We start from the raw sequence: 19,948 nt of genomic DNA on the forward strand, positions 1-19,948 counted from the left end.
AATGGAATCGACGCAAATGTTTTTCAGCCTCAGTGCGTGAGGGTTATACATAGCAATCGCCATGAAACCGCTTTTTGGTACGAACATAATGAATAGCAATTAAGATTAAGCATGAATTGCAATTTCGATTACCAACTTTCGAATTGCAATTCCATGTCGAAAACTTCAAATTTTACATGACAAAAGAGTTTTTCAAAAATCGTGGAAGATATGGGGAATGAGCTAAAGCCGTGGGAATTATGTTGTAATTATTCGCTTAAATGTTTTGCTCGCTCTGCTTTGAATAACTATGTTCAAAACATTGCGTATTCGTGATGATAGCTGCTGGTCTTGAAAACGATAATCTTGATTGTAATGAAAAGAAACCTGTTCTTTTTAGTCATCATCATCAATGTCGTTATAACTCTTCGAGAGGCTTAACCGCGTTTACTATTGCTTTCTATGTTTTTCGGTCCAGTGCCACTATTTCCCATTGTCTCACTCCCACTTTCTCCAGATCTTCTCTGACTGCATATTTCCAACTTTTTCTAGGCCGTCCTACAGACCTTCTCCCATCTGGCCTTTCCCCGAGCAGCGATAAAAGATTGTTGAATAAACTCACATTATTTTGTAAAATTCTTATTTTCATGTAAAATTTGAAGTCTTCGCCATGGCATTGCAATTCGAAATTTAGTAAAATTTCGGGAAAACTTTTAGAGAACTATTCGGCAGCAAATATTTCCGAGGATTTTTTGTAAGGGATTTTTTGTGGGGATATTTTGTCCAAAAAAATTTGTGGGGATTATTTGTCCGGGATTTTTTGTGGGGATTTTTTGTCCGGGGATTTTTTGTCCAGGGATAATTTGTGGGGATTTTTTGTCCGAGATTATTTGCCCGGGGATTATTTGTCCGCACCCCGTTCAAAATGACCGCTACATTGTCAGCAATGTGATGAGAAATCGCTTGTGCACCTCTCCTGAAGCTCGTACGCGTCTTTTTGTGCTGAGAAAAATGTTAGTGTAAGTAAACGTACCATTCAAAGAAGACTGACAAAAATAAATTTGAGCGCCCCACAAGTGCTCATACGTAGACCTAGACTTGGTTTTGTGTGACATTATGACTGTGAGGGAATGCAAGAACCTATAGTTCGTACATGAGAGCAGAATAGTCCTAAGAGGTCCAGATGGACGTCAGCATATTTTCAGGCGTCAAAATGAAAGGTTCGCTCCATGCACTATAACCGAGACAGTGGCTTACCGAGGAGGTTCACTAATGATTTAGAGAGGTATCTCTTTAAAAGCTCATACGGATCTTGTTGTGTTCGATAAAGCTAGTGTGAATGCTCAAATATACGGGGAAGAAGTTCTCCAAGACCATGTCATGCCTTTCGCACTGTTCATTGGTGAAAAGTTTAGTTAACTGCATGCCAATGCACGTTGCCATACCACAAGATTCACTCGTGAGTAGCTTAATGGAGTCTATGTTCATTTTTGCCATGACCGGCACGCACTCCCGATTTTAACCCAATTGAACAAATTTAGGACAACCTCAAAAAACAGTTAAGAGCAAGGGTACCAGCCCATACATCCTTTGGAGAGCTCAAGACGGCTGCAGTAGAGGAGTGGCACAATATCTTCCACTCGGATATCCATAATATCATGAATGGAAAGCAGAGACCGGCTCCAAGACCCTAAGGGCCTGAGTCGCAATACCCAATACTAATACCCATATATTTTTTTAATTAGACTATAATTTGCATAATTATATTTTATTTTTTAATTAGACTATAATTTTCATAATTATATTATTTAAATCAAAACAAAACTGTAGATTTTCTAATTCTACTAATGCCATACTCTGTATTAGAATACAAAGACTCGTTTCATACAGGTTCTCTGAACCGCATATTCGAATATTTTCCTAGCGGTGCCTTTTGATATTGTCATATCTGGGTTAAACAGGGAACTTGAATCGAGTCGACATTCATTTCACTTATTCTCCATTAGAGGACGTTCTAACCATACTACGTTATAAATAGTTTTATTTTTGTACCGATAACTACGGAAGTTTAGGTGTAAATTTGTCTTCTACCAAGCCTCATTGACAACAGGTAGACCTAGAAATAGTACTACCGGGAGATGGCAGGAGACAGATTTAAACCAAAACGAAACCGTAGATTTTCTAATTTTAGTTTGAATTTTACATGTTTTAGTACATACATATTATTATGGTTTAATGAAACCAAACAGGCAGGTTGGAGAACGTGGCACATAGCCTAGACTAGAGTTTCACATAGGCTGAACAACATATACCAAGGTTGAAGTTTCACGTGAGTTGAAGGAAACGTGTGTACAGGAATTATATTAGCATCCAAAAATATTAACAACAATTCATATCCATTTAATTTTTAAAGGTCTAAAAACAAACATTACTAATTAGTTGTTGTAAAATAACTAGGTGACACAGATTTCCCAATATACCTGATTCCCACTTGTTTCCAGAACGCTTTAGTCAGCTATATTTTGATATAATTATTTCATGGTCGAATCGTGTCAACAATCATAATTTAAACAATCACCAGTTTATTTATACTGTTATATTCCTATTTGATAGGAGAATTAAAAATTTATAATTATAAGCAAAATTCAAATTAATATAAAAGATCTTCAATTTTCTCAACCACGGGCATGTAAATTTAGAACAACCTGTATACAACAAATTATTATATTTAGTTTTTAAGAAAGTGATTCGAAGAAGCGGACGAAACTCGGTAACAATGCGCCAAGACAAACAAGTTTGAGTGACGCGGACCATTATAGTGTTCGCGGAAGATTCGATCATTAGCCTACGCTAAATAAGACTCAGTGAAATAGATAATAGGTCATTAAGTTTTGTAAAAAGTAGAAAGTAAGTTTAAATTGGGAAATGATTATTTTTTCTTGAAATCCATTAAACATATTTAGAAAGATTAAAAGTTGGTATTGAGGAATACGGCGAATTATAATTTGTGGTGGAATGTTGATTTTTGAATCTGGAAGGGATATTTAGAAAGTAGGGAAATGAATGAGGATGAGAGATCAGAATGTTTTGAGCGGTGGAGAGGTGAAGTCCAGTGGTGGACGGTAGTGTACGAAGAGTGAAAAAGCCGGTGTAGTTCCGTGAGTGTTGAGTACCCAAGGGGAACGAGAGGTAGGCCGAGTCGAGAGAAAAGAATCTCCTTGAGCAAAGAGTGTCCCGGTAGCTGATTGAAGTGGTTCGAAAAAGGTAGAACACGGCATCACGAGAAAAGCATGAACGAGAGCTATACGAGGTAGTTTTCAAAGGAGAACATTACTGAAGGCCAGGACGAGTTTTTCATCGCAACCAAGGGTAGGAGGAAACGGGTTTGTGTGAGGACATTCGCAGTTCACCAGATAAAGGTCAGTCTCATTTGTCAGGACATGAATGTATGGGTTTTTGTATTAAATACCACATTAAAAATTGAAGAACATAATCGCTAATATCAGAAGATTTTCATCAAACTTAAATCAATTTGTTGCTAATAAATCCTAATAGTTCATTATTAATAAAAATTTTAAATTGGAAACCAAAAGGAAATAAGATTCCCATTTTTAAATGTTTGTATTAAATAAATATAAGATCTAACAAATATTAAGCAGTAATTGCCATTTATATAAAATAAACAAAATTCTGATATATAATTGTAATCCATATGTGTGTATTATTTTATTTTTTTTCTATCCCGATTAGGAACCACTGAGAAATACTTAGAAGTCACGAAAGTAAGTAAGTAATTTTATAAGTCGCCCTGAGATTGAAAACATATTGATATGTGATCTGGTTGATTAATTAGATTATCATTAATGCATTAATTAAATTAAATTACATATAAGAATATCATCACATATAAATAAATGAGATCACAACAAAATGTCGTCCAACGTGGTAAGCATTGAAAAGTATTTCTAGTGGCAAATTTGAAGGATAGAAAGAGAAAAGCCGGTAGTTGGAAATTTATATGCCTGTGGTAAAAAGTGAGATACTTACAGTTGATAACATAAAAATTTAGATCTCTTTAGGTACAAATTTTACATAACTGATTTAATACTTTATTTTTACGATATTTACATTTGATATATTTATGAACAATTTATAATATTTGGGTGAGAAAAAGTCGTTTTGGTAACATACTAGTAAAATTTCATATTTGGCGGGGATAGTACTTCTTGAAAACAAATGTCTGTGACAAGAAGCCAAAGCAAAGACAACAAAAAACAAAAATAACAGTCAAATCAAGAGGATAATTCAGACCAAGAAGATATTTTAGACACAACAATCATGGAAACAGGAAAAAAAGAATTGTCAGAATTAGAAAAGATATTACAACTTATGCAACTCCAGTCACAAAAAATGGATGAAGCAAAAAGGACAATGGATAAAAATCAGGAGGAAACAAAACAAGCAATGGATAAAAATCAGGAAGAAACAGCAAAGAAAATGGATGAATCACAACAAAAATGGATCAAAAAATGGATGAAACACAACAAAAATTGGATCAAAAAATGGATGAAACAAAAAGAATAATGCAAGAAAATCAGAAGGAAACAAAACAAGCCATAGAAGAGAACAACAAGAAAATGGAGGAACGCATAGAAAAGTATGAAATGAAAATTCAAGATAAAATAAAGGAGTTAACGAATGGCCAGAAAAAGGAACTAGAAAATTTGGAAAATAAGTTGGAAAATGCTATTCAAGTAGACAGAGAAGAAGTGGAAAAAAGAATCACAGAAATAGAAAAACAAGTCACCGAAAACCGGACGCAACAAAATGTAGGAGAAAGAAGAGAAATGATTATACATAGCACAGATGACGTGAAGATAAGGTTTGGCGGGGATGTAAGAAGATTACACCCAGTGCCGTTCATAAATAGCCTGAAAAAGAAAATACAACACATCGGAAATTTCGAAACAGCAAAAGAAACTATCAGAAACCATCTCAAATATGAAGCAAGCCTATGGTTCGATAGCAAAGAAGAAGAATTCGGCAATTGGCAACAATTTGAACAAAAATTTTTGAATTATTTCTGGGGAAAGGTCCAACAATTGGAAATTAACAAGGAATTGCAAAATGGGAAATACAATGATAGGATGAGTGTATCAGAAAGGACATATGCGTTACAAATTTACAATAATGCAAAACATTTACAATATAATTACTCATCGGAACAATTAGTCGAACTGATTGCAAGACATTTCGAAGAAACGCTGGAAGACCATATCACATTGCAAAACTACAAAGACATAGATAGTTTATGCCAATTCCTACAAATAAGAGAATCACGTCTAAGAGAAAGAAAATCAAGAAGGTCGCGAGAAGATTACAGACCCCGAGAAACACAGGATTACAGAGATAGAAATCAAAATAGGAGGGACTATATACGACGAGATTTTAATCCCAGAAGGGAAAATGAAAATAGAGACAACGGAAGAGGAAATTATGAACAAAGAAATAGGCAATGGAATGAGGACAGAAATCGAGAATACCAGAATAGAAACACCACACGCGCATATCAAGAAAACAGAAATAATTGTAGACAAAATGAACAGGGATATCGAGAAAACCGAAACAGATCCGACAGACCAAGAGAAAATAGAAGAGAGGTAAATAATACCCAGACGGAAGAATATGACGGAGAGAGAAATTATGACGAAAATATAAACAACGATGAGCAACCGGCGGTTTTTTCACGACGGCGCTCACTAAAAACAAAAAAACAAACAGGAATCTTTTGTCACCCCAAGGAGTTTATTAAATTGGCAGGAAACAACGAAAAGAAAAATGGAGTTAATTTAAAATTTGTGGATGGATTTATCAACGAGAAACCAATTAAAATTATGATAGATACTGGATCTGAAATAACATTGGTCAACAGAAAACTAATAGAAGAAGTTAATTGAACAAATTTAATTTACAAAATACCTAGGGTAAATTTAGTGGGCGCAAACAAACGGACATTGGAAACTCTAAATGAAGGCATACGAGTAATGGTACGACTGGGTAAGAAGATGTATGCACTGCAATGTGTAATAATGCCAAACATGTCACATGACATGATAGTAGGAGTTAACGAATTGGCAGAAAAACATGTAGTGATAGATTTTAAAAATAATACGATGAAACTAACAGAAGAAAAAGAAGAAGAACAGGACAAGGAACATGAGAAACAAAATACGGACGAATCAGGGAAAGAACAAACAATGGAAATGAATTTGGCAACGAAGCAAGGACAAAGAAGAAAAAGGAGAAAAAGTCAGAAAAATATAAAAGAAAATGAAACCTGTGGCTCCTCAAAAGAAGAGTTGAGCCCAGAAGAAGAAAAATTGAGAGTATCAAAAGCAAAAGAAACCTGGGATTCCTCAAAAGAAGAGACGAGCTCAGGAGAAGAAGAAATAAAGCTAACAAATGAAAGTGAAAAGAATATGATTGAAACAGTGGTATTTGAAGAGGAGGTATATGTAAACGAGGATACAGAATGCACGGTAAACATATGTGAAGAATCTGAGGAAAAAGACAGAAAATTGATATGTGGAGAAGGGAAAGAAAAAGAATTGCGGTTGATATTAAGAAACTACGAAAATTTGATCAATGAGGAAAACAGAGTGGCGAAAAAGTACGAACATTCATTTGAGGTGAAAAACTTGGGAAATTTTCGATCAAAGACTTACCCGATTCCATACAAGTATCGACAAGAGATTAAAGTAAGGAAATATACAGGGAGTTGGTTTTGCCTCGAGAAAATTTATTTAAAAATGCAGATAAATTTTATCGAATACAAGGTGGGGATTTGTTATATTCCTATTTGATAGGAGAATTAAAAATTTATAATTATAAGCAAAATTCAAATTAATATAAAAGATCTTCAATTTTCTCAACCACGGGCATGTAAATTTAGAACAACCTGTATACAACAAATTATTATATTTAGTTTTTAAGAAAGTGATTCGAAGAAGCGGACGAAACTCGGTAACAATGCGCCAAGACAAACAAGTTTGAGTGACGCGGACCATTATAGTGTTCGCGGAAGATTCGATCATTAGCCTACGCTAAATAAGACTCAGTGAAATAGATAATAGGTCATTAAGTTTTGTAAAAAGTAGAAAGTAAGTTTAAATTGGGAAATGATTATTTTTTCTTGAAATCCATTAAACATATTTAGAAAGATTAAAAGTTGGTATTGAGGAATACGGCGAATTATAATTTGTGGTGGAATGTTGATTTTTGAATCTGGAAGGGATATTTAGAAAGTAGGGAAATGAATGAGGATGAGAGATCAGAATGTTTTGAGCGGTGGAGAGGTGAAGTCCAGTGGTGGACGGTAGTGTACGAAGAGTGAAAAAGCCGGTGTAGTTCCGTGAGTGTTGAGTACCCAAGGGGAACGAGAGGTAGGCCGAGTCGAGAGAAAAGAATCTCCTTGAGCAAAGAGTGTCCCGGTAGCTGATTGAAGTGGTTCGAAAAAGGTAGAACACGGCATCAGGAGAAAAGCATGAACGAGAGCTATACGAGGTAGTTTTCAAAGGAGAACATTACTGAAGGCCAGGACGAGTTTTTCATCGCAACCAAGGGTAGGAGGAAACGGGTTTTGTGTGAGGACATTCGCAGTTCACCAGATAAAGGTCAGTCTCATTTATCAGGACATTAATGTATGGGTTTTTGTATTAAATACCACATTAAAAATTGAAGAACATAATCGCTAATATCAGAAGATTTTCATCAAACTTAAATCAATTTGTTGCTAATAAATCCTAATAGTTCATTATTAATAAAATTTTTAAATTGGAAACCAAAAGGAAATAAGATTCCCATTTTTAAATGTTTGTATTAAATAAATATAAGATCTAACAAATATTAAGCAGTAATTGCCATTTATATAAAATAAACAAAATTTTGATTTATAATTGTAATCCATATGTGTGTATTATTTTATTTTTTTTCTATCCCGATTAGGAACCACTGAGAAATACTTAGAAGTCACGAAAGTAAGTAAGTAATTTTATAAGTCGCCCTGAGATTGAAAACATATTGATATGTGATCTGGTTGATTAATTAGATTATCATTAATGCATTAATTAAATTAAATTACATATAAGAATATCATCACATATAAATAAATGAGATCACAACAATACATACGGAGAAAGTATTAATACAGATTCATTCGTTATTCGTTAATCAATCTTTATACATTCAATATTGAGACATCGAGGTAGTGAGAAGATAGACGTTGCACACCAACTCGTTACTGATATACATATTTAGCAGTGATCAAATAAATAAATATATGTTATGAACAAATAGTGCTTCCAGTTAACTAACCCCATCACCAGAGTAGTAACCCCGTATTTCTTTATACGTGTACTGGATAGATCACACTCGAAAAAAGTGTTGAAAAAAGTATGCCTAGGTGTACGTACGTAGCTTTTTGTTTAAAAATGAAGGTTTTTCACTCGCAAATAACTCAAAACGTATTGACTAAACTAAGTGAAGAGAACTCTATCGAACAAAAGTTGCTTAGAATTAATCAATTTATCCATTCCCATACTTATTTTGAATGTATGTTTTTTCACCCTCGAGAAAGGGTCGCTTTCACCCCAACTAAAAAGAACCCTGGGTTAAGTCCAAAAGTGAAGTAGAAGGTAAGAGAAACCTAAATCGAAATGTTCAAGCAAATCCGTCGTGACGAGGAAATTATTATTAGAAATAGGAAAACGATTGAAAATTTTTCCCAACTGATTCCCAACAGAATTTTCAAATAAAAGTATTTTTATCCGTGGTTTATTTTAAAGAAGATAGTTGATAAAAGTAAATGGATGAGAGGATAACATATTAACCATTCTTCTTCTTATAGTGCCTATTCGTTTCGAATATTGGCGATCATTCTGGCTATAATTATTTTATTAACTGATGCTTTAAATAGATTAGTTGTTGTTGTGGAGAACCATTTCCTCAGGTTCTTTAACCATGATATTCTTGCGAGGTGAAAGTATACAACCTTGTCTAACACCTCCAGGGGAGTGCAAATAGAACGAAAATATGCATTGTTTCGGAAAAATTCAAACAAGCTTATATTTTTCTAAAACTTTTTTGTTAGTTTATATACATGTTAAAGTAAAAAGTTCTACTCGCAGATTTGGCCGCTAATTGTTTATTAATTATACATATAAAAGGCATTATATTTAACTTCGATTCAGAGATCATTACCATCTTTCTATGGACCATTTCGAACTCTTTTGTTCTCGTCAGGAAAGCATATGTAATGATGCTCTGCTGAATCGAAAAATAAATATCTTTGCCATTCATGCCAATTACAAAATATAATTAACATTAAGACGCTATAGCGACCTCTATTAACAAAATGTCGAAACCCAAAAGACTCCATCTTTAAACAAATAAATGTTTAAAAACAATAAATCTTTGGATTTCTTCGATTCAGAGCATCATTACATATGCTTTCCTGACGAGAACAAAAGAGTTCGAAATGGTCCATAGAAAGATGGTAATGATCTCTGAATCGAAATTAAATATAATGCCTTTTATCTACCCACGGTTTTACTCACGTATCGAGTACTAGGAAGCAGATTTGTTGATCTTTACCTCGGTGAATTGATATGTTGTGGAGTGCAACTATGTAGACTCCCCATGTCTCTACATTCATCACCCTTTTCCTTGCAATTTTTAGAAGTTTGGGAATAGGTATAAGAGAGAATCTGTTTCCGAACTAAGAAATCCAAAGATTTATTGTTTTTAAACATTTATTTGTTTAAAGATGGAGTCTTTTGGGTTTCGACATTTTGTTTATTAATTGTTTAAACAATAACATTATTTGTTTTGTATAAATAATTTTAAAAATATCATCAACTCATCATTTTACTTTGATCAAATATGTTTCTATTTTGTCTTTGATTATGCTGAATCCGAATATGACATTGCAATTTGAAAATTTTTATACAGAAGCTCTTATACAGTGTGTCTGCGTAGGTAGGAACCACATGGAAAACTTCTATATTATCAGTCTTACGAAAGAAAGGTATTCTTAATAAAATGCTCTGGATAGTCAAAAATCTAAAACTCAACCACCAGATATCAAATTTTATCAATTTTATACGAGTTATGTCAAAAATATGAATTTCGTTAAGAGTAAAGTACCTTTATATTCCAGAATATCAAAAAATGCTATTATGAAAATTTGTTTGAAATTAGAAACTATGTCTAAATATACAATTACATCATTCTAATCGAAAAAAAAATATAAATTTTTTCTCAAATTACGGATACTCATCATCATTTTATTACAATTATGATACCTAACTATTTTATTATCACTTTTACGAAAAAAAGTTATTCTTCATAAAATGCTCTCCCTGGTCTAAAATCTAAGATATAACCATCAGATATCAAACTTCTTTAATTTTATACGAGGCATGTAAAAAATATGAATTTTTCTTAAGAGTTAATTGCCTTTATTATTCACAATATTTAAATTAGAATAACAATTTTCGATATTGTGAAATGTAAAGGTACATACCTCGTATAAAATTAATTAAATTTGATATTTGTTGATTGAAACTTAGATCATATACGATTCGGAGTATTTTATAAAGAATAACTTTTTTTCGTAAAACTGATAATAAAAAAGTTATCAATAGGTTTCAAGTTACGCAGACATACTGTATAAGAGCTAAAAAAAATTTTTTTGCTGAACATTTATTATTGTTGAACCTTATTATTAAATGTATTTTAGGTAAGTTTTACAGAAAAAAGTTTTGATCACTTTGTATAAACATTTTTTTAGCTGGTAATTTTCGGTTTTTGTATTACATTTTTGTTATCTTTCTTTAAAAAAAAATTAGTTTATTTCATTTCTAAAGTAAAATAATTTAGTGCATTTTAAAGATTACATCATACGCTCTAAAAAAACACTTATAAAATTGTAATAGATCTGTTCAAACTTAAGTAATACCGTCTTAAAGTGGTGGCAATTCTATAAAACTAGAAAATTTTCAAAAATTACATTTTTTGAGACGTCATATCATTTGACTTAAATCTTTGAGATTTTCTTTGAATAAAGCATCATTTAGTAAGATGCTTGAAAGGTAAGTTGTGCAAAATTGAGAGTTTTATAAGAAAAATTGTATTAGTTATACATTTTTAAATCATTTTTAAACAAAATTCATGTATGGTTCACTTTCCGCCCACACCGTACTTATGCCCATACATTTTGTTGCTTTCTATTATAACCATAAAATAGCTTAATTATTCTTCTTTTATGTTCAATTCGTAAAATTTCATTTGATCCATTAGTTAAAGAATTACATTAAACTAACTCAATCGTGCACTTCGCCGTATGTTAGTTTACATTACGCCAATGTTTGTCAGAAGGGTGACTTTAGCGTTATAAATAAAAAAATATAGAAGATACAGATTTAATTTTAGAAAATTCTTTATATAAGGTTTTTTGTAAAATTTTCTGAATTGATTAAGTCAGTTTTTTTCTAAAATTTATATTTTCGGAGTTATTTAAAAATCATCTAATTTCGAAGTTCATTTGTTTAATAAAAAATGAGGCACCCACTTCTCCAGTAGAACTTTTTAATATGTTGTTTATTAATTAAATTACAAAAAGTTCTATCTTGTTTGATTTTTTCCGAAGTGAAAATCTATATGCACTCCCCTACTCGTAGAATCTGGATCGCTTCCGTTGGTTCACCTCCAAGATTCGTTCTTATTGTGGCTCATTGGTTCCAGTATAAATTTTGTATTATACGTCGGTCTTTATCATCCATTTGGGCTTTTGTTAGAACATCCATCATTTTTCGGTGTTGAACTGTATCAAATGCTTTTTGGTAGTCCACAAAGCAGATGTAAATATCGCAAGTCATATCTCTGCATCTTTGAAATAAAACCTGTAGACTAAACAGTGCATCTCTTGTACCTACGCCTTTCATGCATCCAAACTGTATGTCTTGTATTCTCTCTTCGCGTAGCTTGTATATTCTACGATGTATAATTTTAAGAAAAAGTTTTAACGTATGGCTCATTAGATTTATTAGCCTATATTCTCCGCACTTTTTTGCTCCCTGCTTCTTTGGTAAGGGAATAAATTCTGAAACTAGCCAATCTTTTGGGATATTGCCTGTGTCATAGATACATATTATTGAAGATTTTACATAGTATTCGTAAAGATTCATCATCAAGAAGTTTAAGAAATTCAGATTGTACTCCGTCTGGTCCTGGAGCTCTACCTTCTTTTAGTGATATTATGGCTGCTTTTATTTCTGTCACTAGTATAGGTGGTCCTGTTTCCGTAAGTATTGGTGACTGGTTCTCCCTTTTATGAAAAAATAAATTTCGTATGTAATTTTTCCAGGTATTATTGATACTTGCAGTTTAAGGTTACCGGTTAATATTAATCATTGGTTAAACTCAATTATTTTAAATTTGATACTCTGTCCGCATATAAAAAATACCTATTAAACTTTTTAAATATTCCACTCATTTCCGAATCCAAAATATCTACATTACAAGTTCATACAAACAATTAAATCTGGTGTGTTGTTTTCGATACTTGTTGGCATTCGAAATTATTCGATCAAAATTCATTACATTACCGTGTTAGAATGAACGCTAGCCAGAATATTTTACCATGATAAGGACGATAAGGTGACTTTATAAAAGATATATGTGCGCATATGCTTGGCATCTCACGTTGGACACTAAGTATTTTTGAGGTAAAAACGTCTACACACGACCTGATCAAACCACCTGACTGTCAGGGCTGATAACGTTGGAAAGATAAACGTGTCATTATGAATCTGTACTAGAATCAGCGGCCGTAGCGTAACGGCATAATCGCTGGCCTCATACGCCAGTGCACGTGGGTTCGAGGCCTGCCAAAGACAAACAATTTTTCATTTCTAAAAATGATACGAGCCGTCTCACCGTGCCTTGGAGAGCACGTTAAGCCGTCGGTCCCCCTGGGCTAGTGTACATCGACACTAGTTACTTGAAACAGGGTTAAAGATGTAAATGGCGCCGGAACAATCCGAAAGGATCTCCCCGGCAAAAATGCCATAAGATAGTATTATTATTATTGTACTAGAATCCCACCGTACGAATTGAGATAGCTAGTAGGAGAGGAGATGGGCATTACAAAAAACTCAAACAAAACCAAATTTTTAGTCGTGACCCACATCCAGGTGCAGACCTTCAATTAAATGGAGTCCAAGTTGAGAAAGTTCACAAAATGACATATTTAGGAACTGTGATAACGGACCAGCTAGATCCAGACATAGATGTAAAAAGCAGAATAGCAATACCTATTATTTAAAATCACTTTTTTGAAAATACAAATCTTTATTTGTAACAACCACCTCAGTTTAGGACTAATTAAGTGCTACTTTTGTTCTGTAGGCCGGTATGGAGCAGGAGTATGGACACTAAAAGTATCAAGCATCAACCGAATTGAAGCACTTGAAATATGGATTCATAGACGGATGTTGAGGATATCTTGGACGACAAAGAAAACTAATAAGAACGAACTAAGGAGTTCCAAAAAAGACTTTTTTGTATTACCAACTAACAGAACAAAATAAATGTTTTTAATTTTTATTTTGACGACGAATTTCGAAGTGGAAATCGAAAAGTATTCCACTGAAATTTTGGTTAATTGCTATTAAAGATAGTACCTATACAGGGTGTTTCATTGGGAAAGTAACATACGTTAATTGTAGAAAGAGGACACTTAGGCTATCTCAAAAATACCATACTTAATGAATCTTACTCCATTAATAACAAAGATACTGGGTGTTTTATCGATTTTGCCATTTTCTTAATTGGTTCATAACTTTTTAACCACACTGTATATTTATTTTATATTTGGCACTTAAATATCATTTAAGGTGTACAATAAATTAATTTATTTACAATTGTAAAAGATCCAGATCCGGATTAAAAAATATTGGAAAAATATTCCGACTCCAAAACAATACCCTGTACATTAAATTATTTTAAAATGGATTTTTCAGTTGAAAAGAGGATGAAAAACTAAATTCAGTGGTATAATTTGAATTTTCGGCAAAATGATTTTTCTGGTGAAATTTTGAATTTGAATTCGGAAATTAGGTGAATTGCGAGAGACCTAAGTAGAAAAAAATTGAAATACAGCTTACAACTTGTCAACCTCACTGTATATTGATTTTATATTTAACACGCGAATATTCTTTAAGGTGTTCAATCAATTAATTTATTTACAATTATAAAAAATCCAGGTCCGGTTTAAAAAATATTGTGTAAATATTCCGACCCAAAAAAACACCTTGTATATTAATTTTCTTTAACATGGATTTCGTATTTGATGAAAAACAAAATTAGTGGTATACTTTGAATTTTCGACAAAATGATTTTTCTGGTAAAATTTTGAATTTGAATTCTGAAATTATGTCAATTGCGAGAGCTCTTGTAGAAAAAATTAAAATGCGCCTTAATTTTAATTAATACCATTATTTAATCTAAATTGGTAAAATGTTAATAATTTAGTGTTTTTTTATTATGTGTGAAAAATAGTTTTTGGTGAATATTCATATTTAAATAATGAATAAATAATAAAGGCTCCATAAAGAATACGTCACTTTAATCAACAAAATAGCTAAAAATTATAACAAAACAGAGAAAATTTGCAGCATAATCACTATTCAAAACTAAAGTACTTATTCAAAATTACCACCATCAAAAATTATTTTTTTTATACGTAGGTACGGTAAATTTTTGTAGTTAGGTACCTAGCGTCATGTGTACGGTGTACTGTGTGTGTTGAGTAAGTGTCTTGTTACATTGCAAAGTCGACGTCATTGTCTTTGCAAAGAGACACTAATTGTATCCGAACATCTTCGGTCCCTCCGGTGAGAACCGATCCCACAAGGACAGAAACTATTTTCATTTATTAATTTATAATAAACGAAAAATTTCTGACCCTGGTGAGATTCGAACTCACGACCATTCGGAACTTTCGATCCAAAGGTAGGCGCTCTTACCACTGAGCCACAGAGGGGGCCATCAAAAATTATTGTTTATGTGTGCAAATGTTAATATTTCACCAATTTAGATTAAATAATGGTATTAATTAAAATTAAGTAATATTTTAATTTATTTTACTTTGAGCTTTGCAATTCACATAATTTCAGAATCCAAATTCAAATTTTTACCAGAAAAATCATTTTTCCGAAAATTCAAAGTATACCACTAATTTTGGTTTTCATACTCTTTTCAAATGCAACATCCATTTTTAAAAAATTTAATATACAAGGTGTTTTTTTGGGTTGGAACATTTATAAAATATTTTTTAATTCGGACCTGGATTTTTTATAATTGTAATTAAATTAATTGACTGGACACCTAAAAGGATATTCGCGTGTTAAATATAAAATCAATATACAGTGTGGTTGACAAGTTGTAAGCTGTATTTAAATTTTTTCTACTTAGAGCTCTCGCAAGTCACTTAATTTCAGTATTCAAATTACTAATTTCACCAGAAAAATTATTTTGCCGAAAATTCAAAGTATACCACTGAATTTAGTTTTTTATCCTCTTTTCAACTGAAAAATCAATTTTAAAAAAATTTAATGTACAGGGTGTTGTTTTGGGGTCGGAACATTTTTCCAATATTTTTTAAGCCGGACCTGGATTTTTTACAATTGTAAATAAATTAATTTATTGTACGCCTTAAGGTGATACAGTAGCGATCAACAGGTAGCCAAAACGCGTTCCAAGATTGGGGCTGTAATTTTGAATATTTTTTCGAGATATTTGGCACACGTATTCGTAATATAATAAAGAATGGCGGTACAGAGCCCAATTTAAAAAATATGTTAATATGTGGAAATTACTCTGTAATTAAATACAATATTAAAAAAACGAGCCTCTACCGCCATTAAGATGAACAAAAAAATACACTTTCTTCAAATAAACTTTTTTATCCGATGCCTAGATTTTGTGTCATTTTGGAACTACTAATGAAATAAAAAATTTTAGTAGTTCCAAAATGACACAAAATCTAGGCATCGGATAAAAAAGTTTATTTGAAGAAAGTGTATTTTTTGTTCTTCTTAATGGCGGTACAGGCTCGTTTTTTTAATATTGTATTTAATTACAGAGTAATTTCCACATATTAATATATTTTTTAAATTGGGCTCTGTACCGCCATTCTTTATTATATTACGAATACGTGTGCCAAATATCTCGAAAAAATATTCAAAATTACAGCCGCAATCTTGGAACGCGTTTTCGCTACCTGTTGATCGCTACTGTTTCCTCTTAAATGAAATATAAACTAAATATACAGTGTGGTCAAAAAGTTATGAACCAATTAAGAAAATGGCAAAATAGATAAAACACCCAGTATCTTTGTTATTAATGGAGTAAGACCCAATAAGTATGATATTTTTGAGACCGCCTAAGTATCCTCTTTCTACAGTTAACGTATATTACTTTACCAATGAAACACCCTGTATTATATTAGACCAAATTTTAATTACTAATTTTAATAATGTTGACTGTATGAACTCAACTTGTATGATTGATTAATGTATATTCAACTAATTATTTATTTAATTGCAAATTTCCAAAAAACTCAAATTATAAATATTTAACAGCAGTGGCATTAGTTATTAAAAACTGATTAAACAGAGTGCCTCCAAAATTGACAGATATAATTTTATTTCAATTCCAATCATATCATATTATTATGTATATTATATTATGTATATTATCATAATTCGTCTAAAAACTAAAAGCTATATACTTATTTTCCACCAACAATGTACCAGCTGTGGACTATAAACAATTTTTTTGAAATTATTGGATTGATCGCGAGAAGAAAGTATATCTTCAATAAAAACTTAGAATTGATTGTCAAAATCTTACCTGCTACTTGCAACGTCGCATTCCTGCTGGTAGCAGTCCCAGCCACGTTTTTCGCGACGCACCAATACACTCCTGCGTCCTGCTCCTTTTTGCTGTTCATCGTCCTGAGAAAAAATAACGATCCTGCAGGCAGAAGCACCCTGTGCGATTTATTGTCAGTGGGGGATGTTCTAACGAGCTCGCCATCTTTGTACCACTCGATGGACGGTTCCGGCCGACCTTCGGCCTTGCAGTTTAAGGTTACCGGTTCATTTTTGGCCACGATGATGTCCGAGGGGTGTTCGGTGATGCGAGGAGATCGGTATTGTCCTGAAACAAACAGTTATCGTTATTATTTACGTTACGTGGGAGATTAACTTTTGTCGGTTTAGTTAAATGGGGTAAAAAGATAATTAAATTAGCTATATTCATGCCGCTGGTGAAAATATTAATGCTACGAAGAATATAAGCTAAGTTTCTAATTAGCTGCATTCTATATCTCGCTTATAATTTGTAGTATTTAGGGACCGTTTAAGTATTACGTAACGCAGGTTGCGGGGGGGGTCAAAAATCTTCAAAAATTGCGTTACGTGATACCTAGTTGAACTCCCATTACAGTGCGTTACGCAGGGGGGAGTGGGGGTCAAAAATCGCGTTACGTAATACTTGAACGCTCCCTTAGGTGTATGTGATATGACTTTTTTATTTTAAACTCTTCTTTAGAAATAAAAAAAAAAATATGAAAAAAATATTTTTAAGAAACGCTTTTCTTTAGTTACGAGGGACTAAAATTAAACATATTATAAAAAAATCAACTACAAAGCAAAAAATAAAAAGAAATTAAAAAAATCTAACACATTCGTCAAAGAAAAGCGTGGCGCGTCTTCATTGAATAAACGGTTTTCGCACCACGCTTTTCTTTAAAGAAGGTGTTTGATTTTTTAAATTTTTTTTATTTTTTGGTTGATTTTTTTATAATATGTTTAATCTTAGTCACTCGTAACTAAAGAAAAGCGTTTCTTACAAATATTATTTTCATATTTTTTATTTTTTACTTTTTAGTCTTACACTCTTCAAACATTAAAATATATCGTTATGTTTATTAAGACATGTATAAAACATATGATGTACAAACATGAAATACTCGGAATCGGCAAAAAATTTGAAACTTTATTCTTTATTTATGAAGCATAACGTAAACAATTAACGTAAAAAGTGAAATTATGCATAGTTCATATAATTAGCTACAATATGTAAAAGTTTCAAGTTTCTTCATTGTAAAAAACAAGATAATTCAAGCATTTTCCGCTAAAATAGTTTTTTTTTATTTAAACAAATAATAAACAAAATGATTTTTTATTGACTATTCGTGTATTGTTCCCGCAAATGCATGTCTGCAAATTTTTAGTCATTTGCATTGAAGAAAAGGCAGTCAAATTAACGTCCAAAGATTTGACCCAAACGATTGAACTAAAGAAAAGCGTTTAATTAATTAATACGATTGTAGCACAAAACGTCTCTACCAGTGGTTTTTTGGTTTTTCTAAGACTATGATAAAAACACGAAATTTTTTAATTCGAGTTTTGGTTGAAGTTTTGTTTCGTATCGTATTGAAATTTGACACGAATAAACGCCGGTTTATATAATATAAACAAATATATGAGTGTTCAAAATTTGAAACTTTATTGTTTATTTATGAAGCATAACGTAAACAATTAACGTAGAAAGTGATATTATATATAGTTCATATCACTACCAACAATCTGTAAAAGTTTCAAGTTTCTACATTGTAAAAAACAAGAGAATTTAAGCATTTTCCATTAAACTCGTTTTTTTATTTAAACAATTAATAAACACATACTTTTTTTTATTGACTAGGTTTTCGTGTATTGTTCCCGCGAATGCATATGTCTGCAAATTTTCATTAATTTGCATTGAAGAAAAGTCAGTCAAATTAACGTCTAAAGATTTAATGCAAACTATTGAAGTAAAGAAATGCGTTTAAAAAGGGGGAAAATAGCAAATGAAAAAGGGGAAAAAAGAGGGAAAATTGCAGAAATTGCAATTATCACAACAATCTCAGTTAAGGAATTAAGTAAGCCCCCTCCTGATTTCCTCGGGAGAATTAGAAAAACAAAATCGAATTTTGAGAAAACATATATGTATAGGGTACGAAAATTAACGTAATAGTGGAATATTGTGTTATTATGGGATTAGCCATAGTTGATTTTAACGACAATAAGCATTTTAAACTAAAAAATTTTAGTTTCCTTTCGATTTTCACTATGGAAACCGTTTTAATGGAAAAAATATTGTTACAGAAAGTCAGCCAGATAGCCAAGCGATCAGATAGCTAGCGAGTCAAGGCGCTTGACCGATATATCTAGTGCGTTCGAGCTCACGGCCCGGTGAACAGAAAAATAAAAAGGGTAACGCAGTAGTATAAAATTTTAAGATTCTACAGCTTAGACTGGAATAAGCTGATGTCTGATCGGCCTATATGGGAGCAATATGGCAAGGGAGAAAGGCTCAATGATACTCCTTAGAGATCCCTACCGGAAAGGCTTTGACGCCTAATAACGGTGTATGTGTTATAGTCAAAGCCCGAAATAAATTACAGTTTCGGCTTTAGACCAGTCAAACCTAGGAGAGACTACGTTGGCCAAGCAAAGGTCGAAATTTGAGGGTTTGACTAGTCAAACCCCGATTTCATAAAATTAAATTTCGACATTTGCCTGATCAACTTAGTCTCTCCTACGTTTGACTAGTCAAAGGCCGAAACTGTAATTATTTATTTCGGGCTTTGACTAAGACCGTCAGTCAGACCTGAGGATTGCCTAGTCAAACCTAGGAGTGCCTGAAATTCGGGCTTTGACTATAACATATATATACATTATTAAAGAAATTGTTTTGAGAGATTGCATAATAGTCAAGTTGTCGAGGAGCTTATGTCTTATCAAAGTTGAGGGTGACTTACTTGGCCATGGTGTTGTAGACAACAACCATGCTTTAGCTG

General features: G+C 32.4%; 1 protein-coding gene across 1 annotated transcript in view; it reads right to left on the reverse strand.

The window, feature by feature from the left end:
• Positions 1 to 17,264, reverse strand: part of LOC114331478 (roundabout homolog 2) — a 333,670-nt gene extending 316,406 nt beyond the window's left edge. The window contains exon 1 of the mRNA XM_028281064.2: positions 16,954 to 17,264. Within this exon, the coding sequence (XP_028136865.2) occupies positions 16,954 to 17,053 (100 nt within the window). The 5' untranslated portion in view covers positions 17,054 to 17,264. The remainder of the gene's footprint in view (positions 1 to 16,953) is intronic.
• Between the last annotated feature and the right edge of the window lie 2,684 nt (positions 17,265 to 19,948).

This window comes from Diabrotica virgifera, chromosome 6 (assembly GCF_917563875.1).
Source record: "Diabrotica virgifera virgifera chromosome 6, PGI_DIABVI_V3a".
Lineage (NCBI taxonomy): Eukaryota > Metazoa > Arthropoda > Insecta > Coleoptera > Chrysomelidae > Diabrotica > Diabrotica virgifera.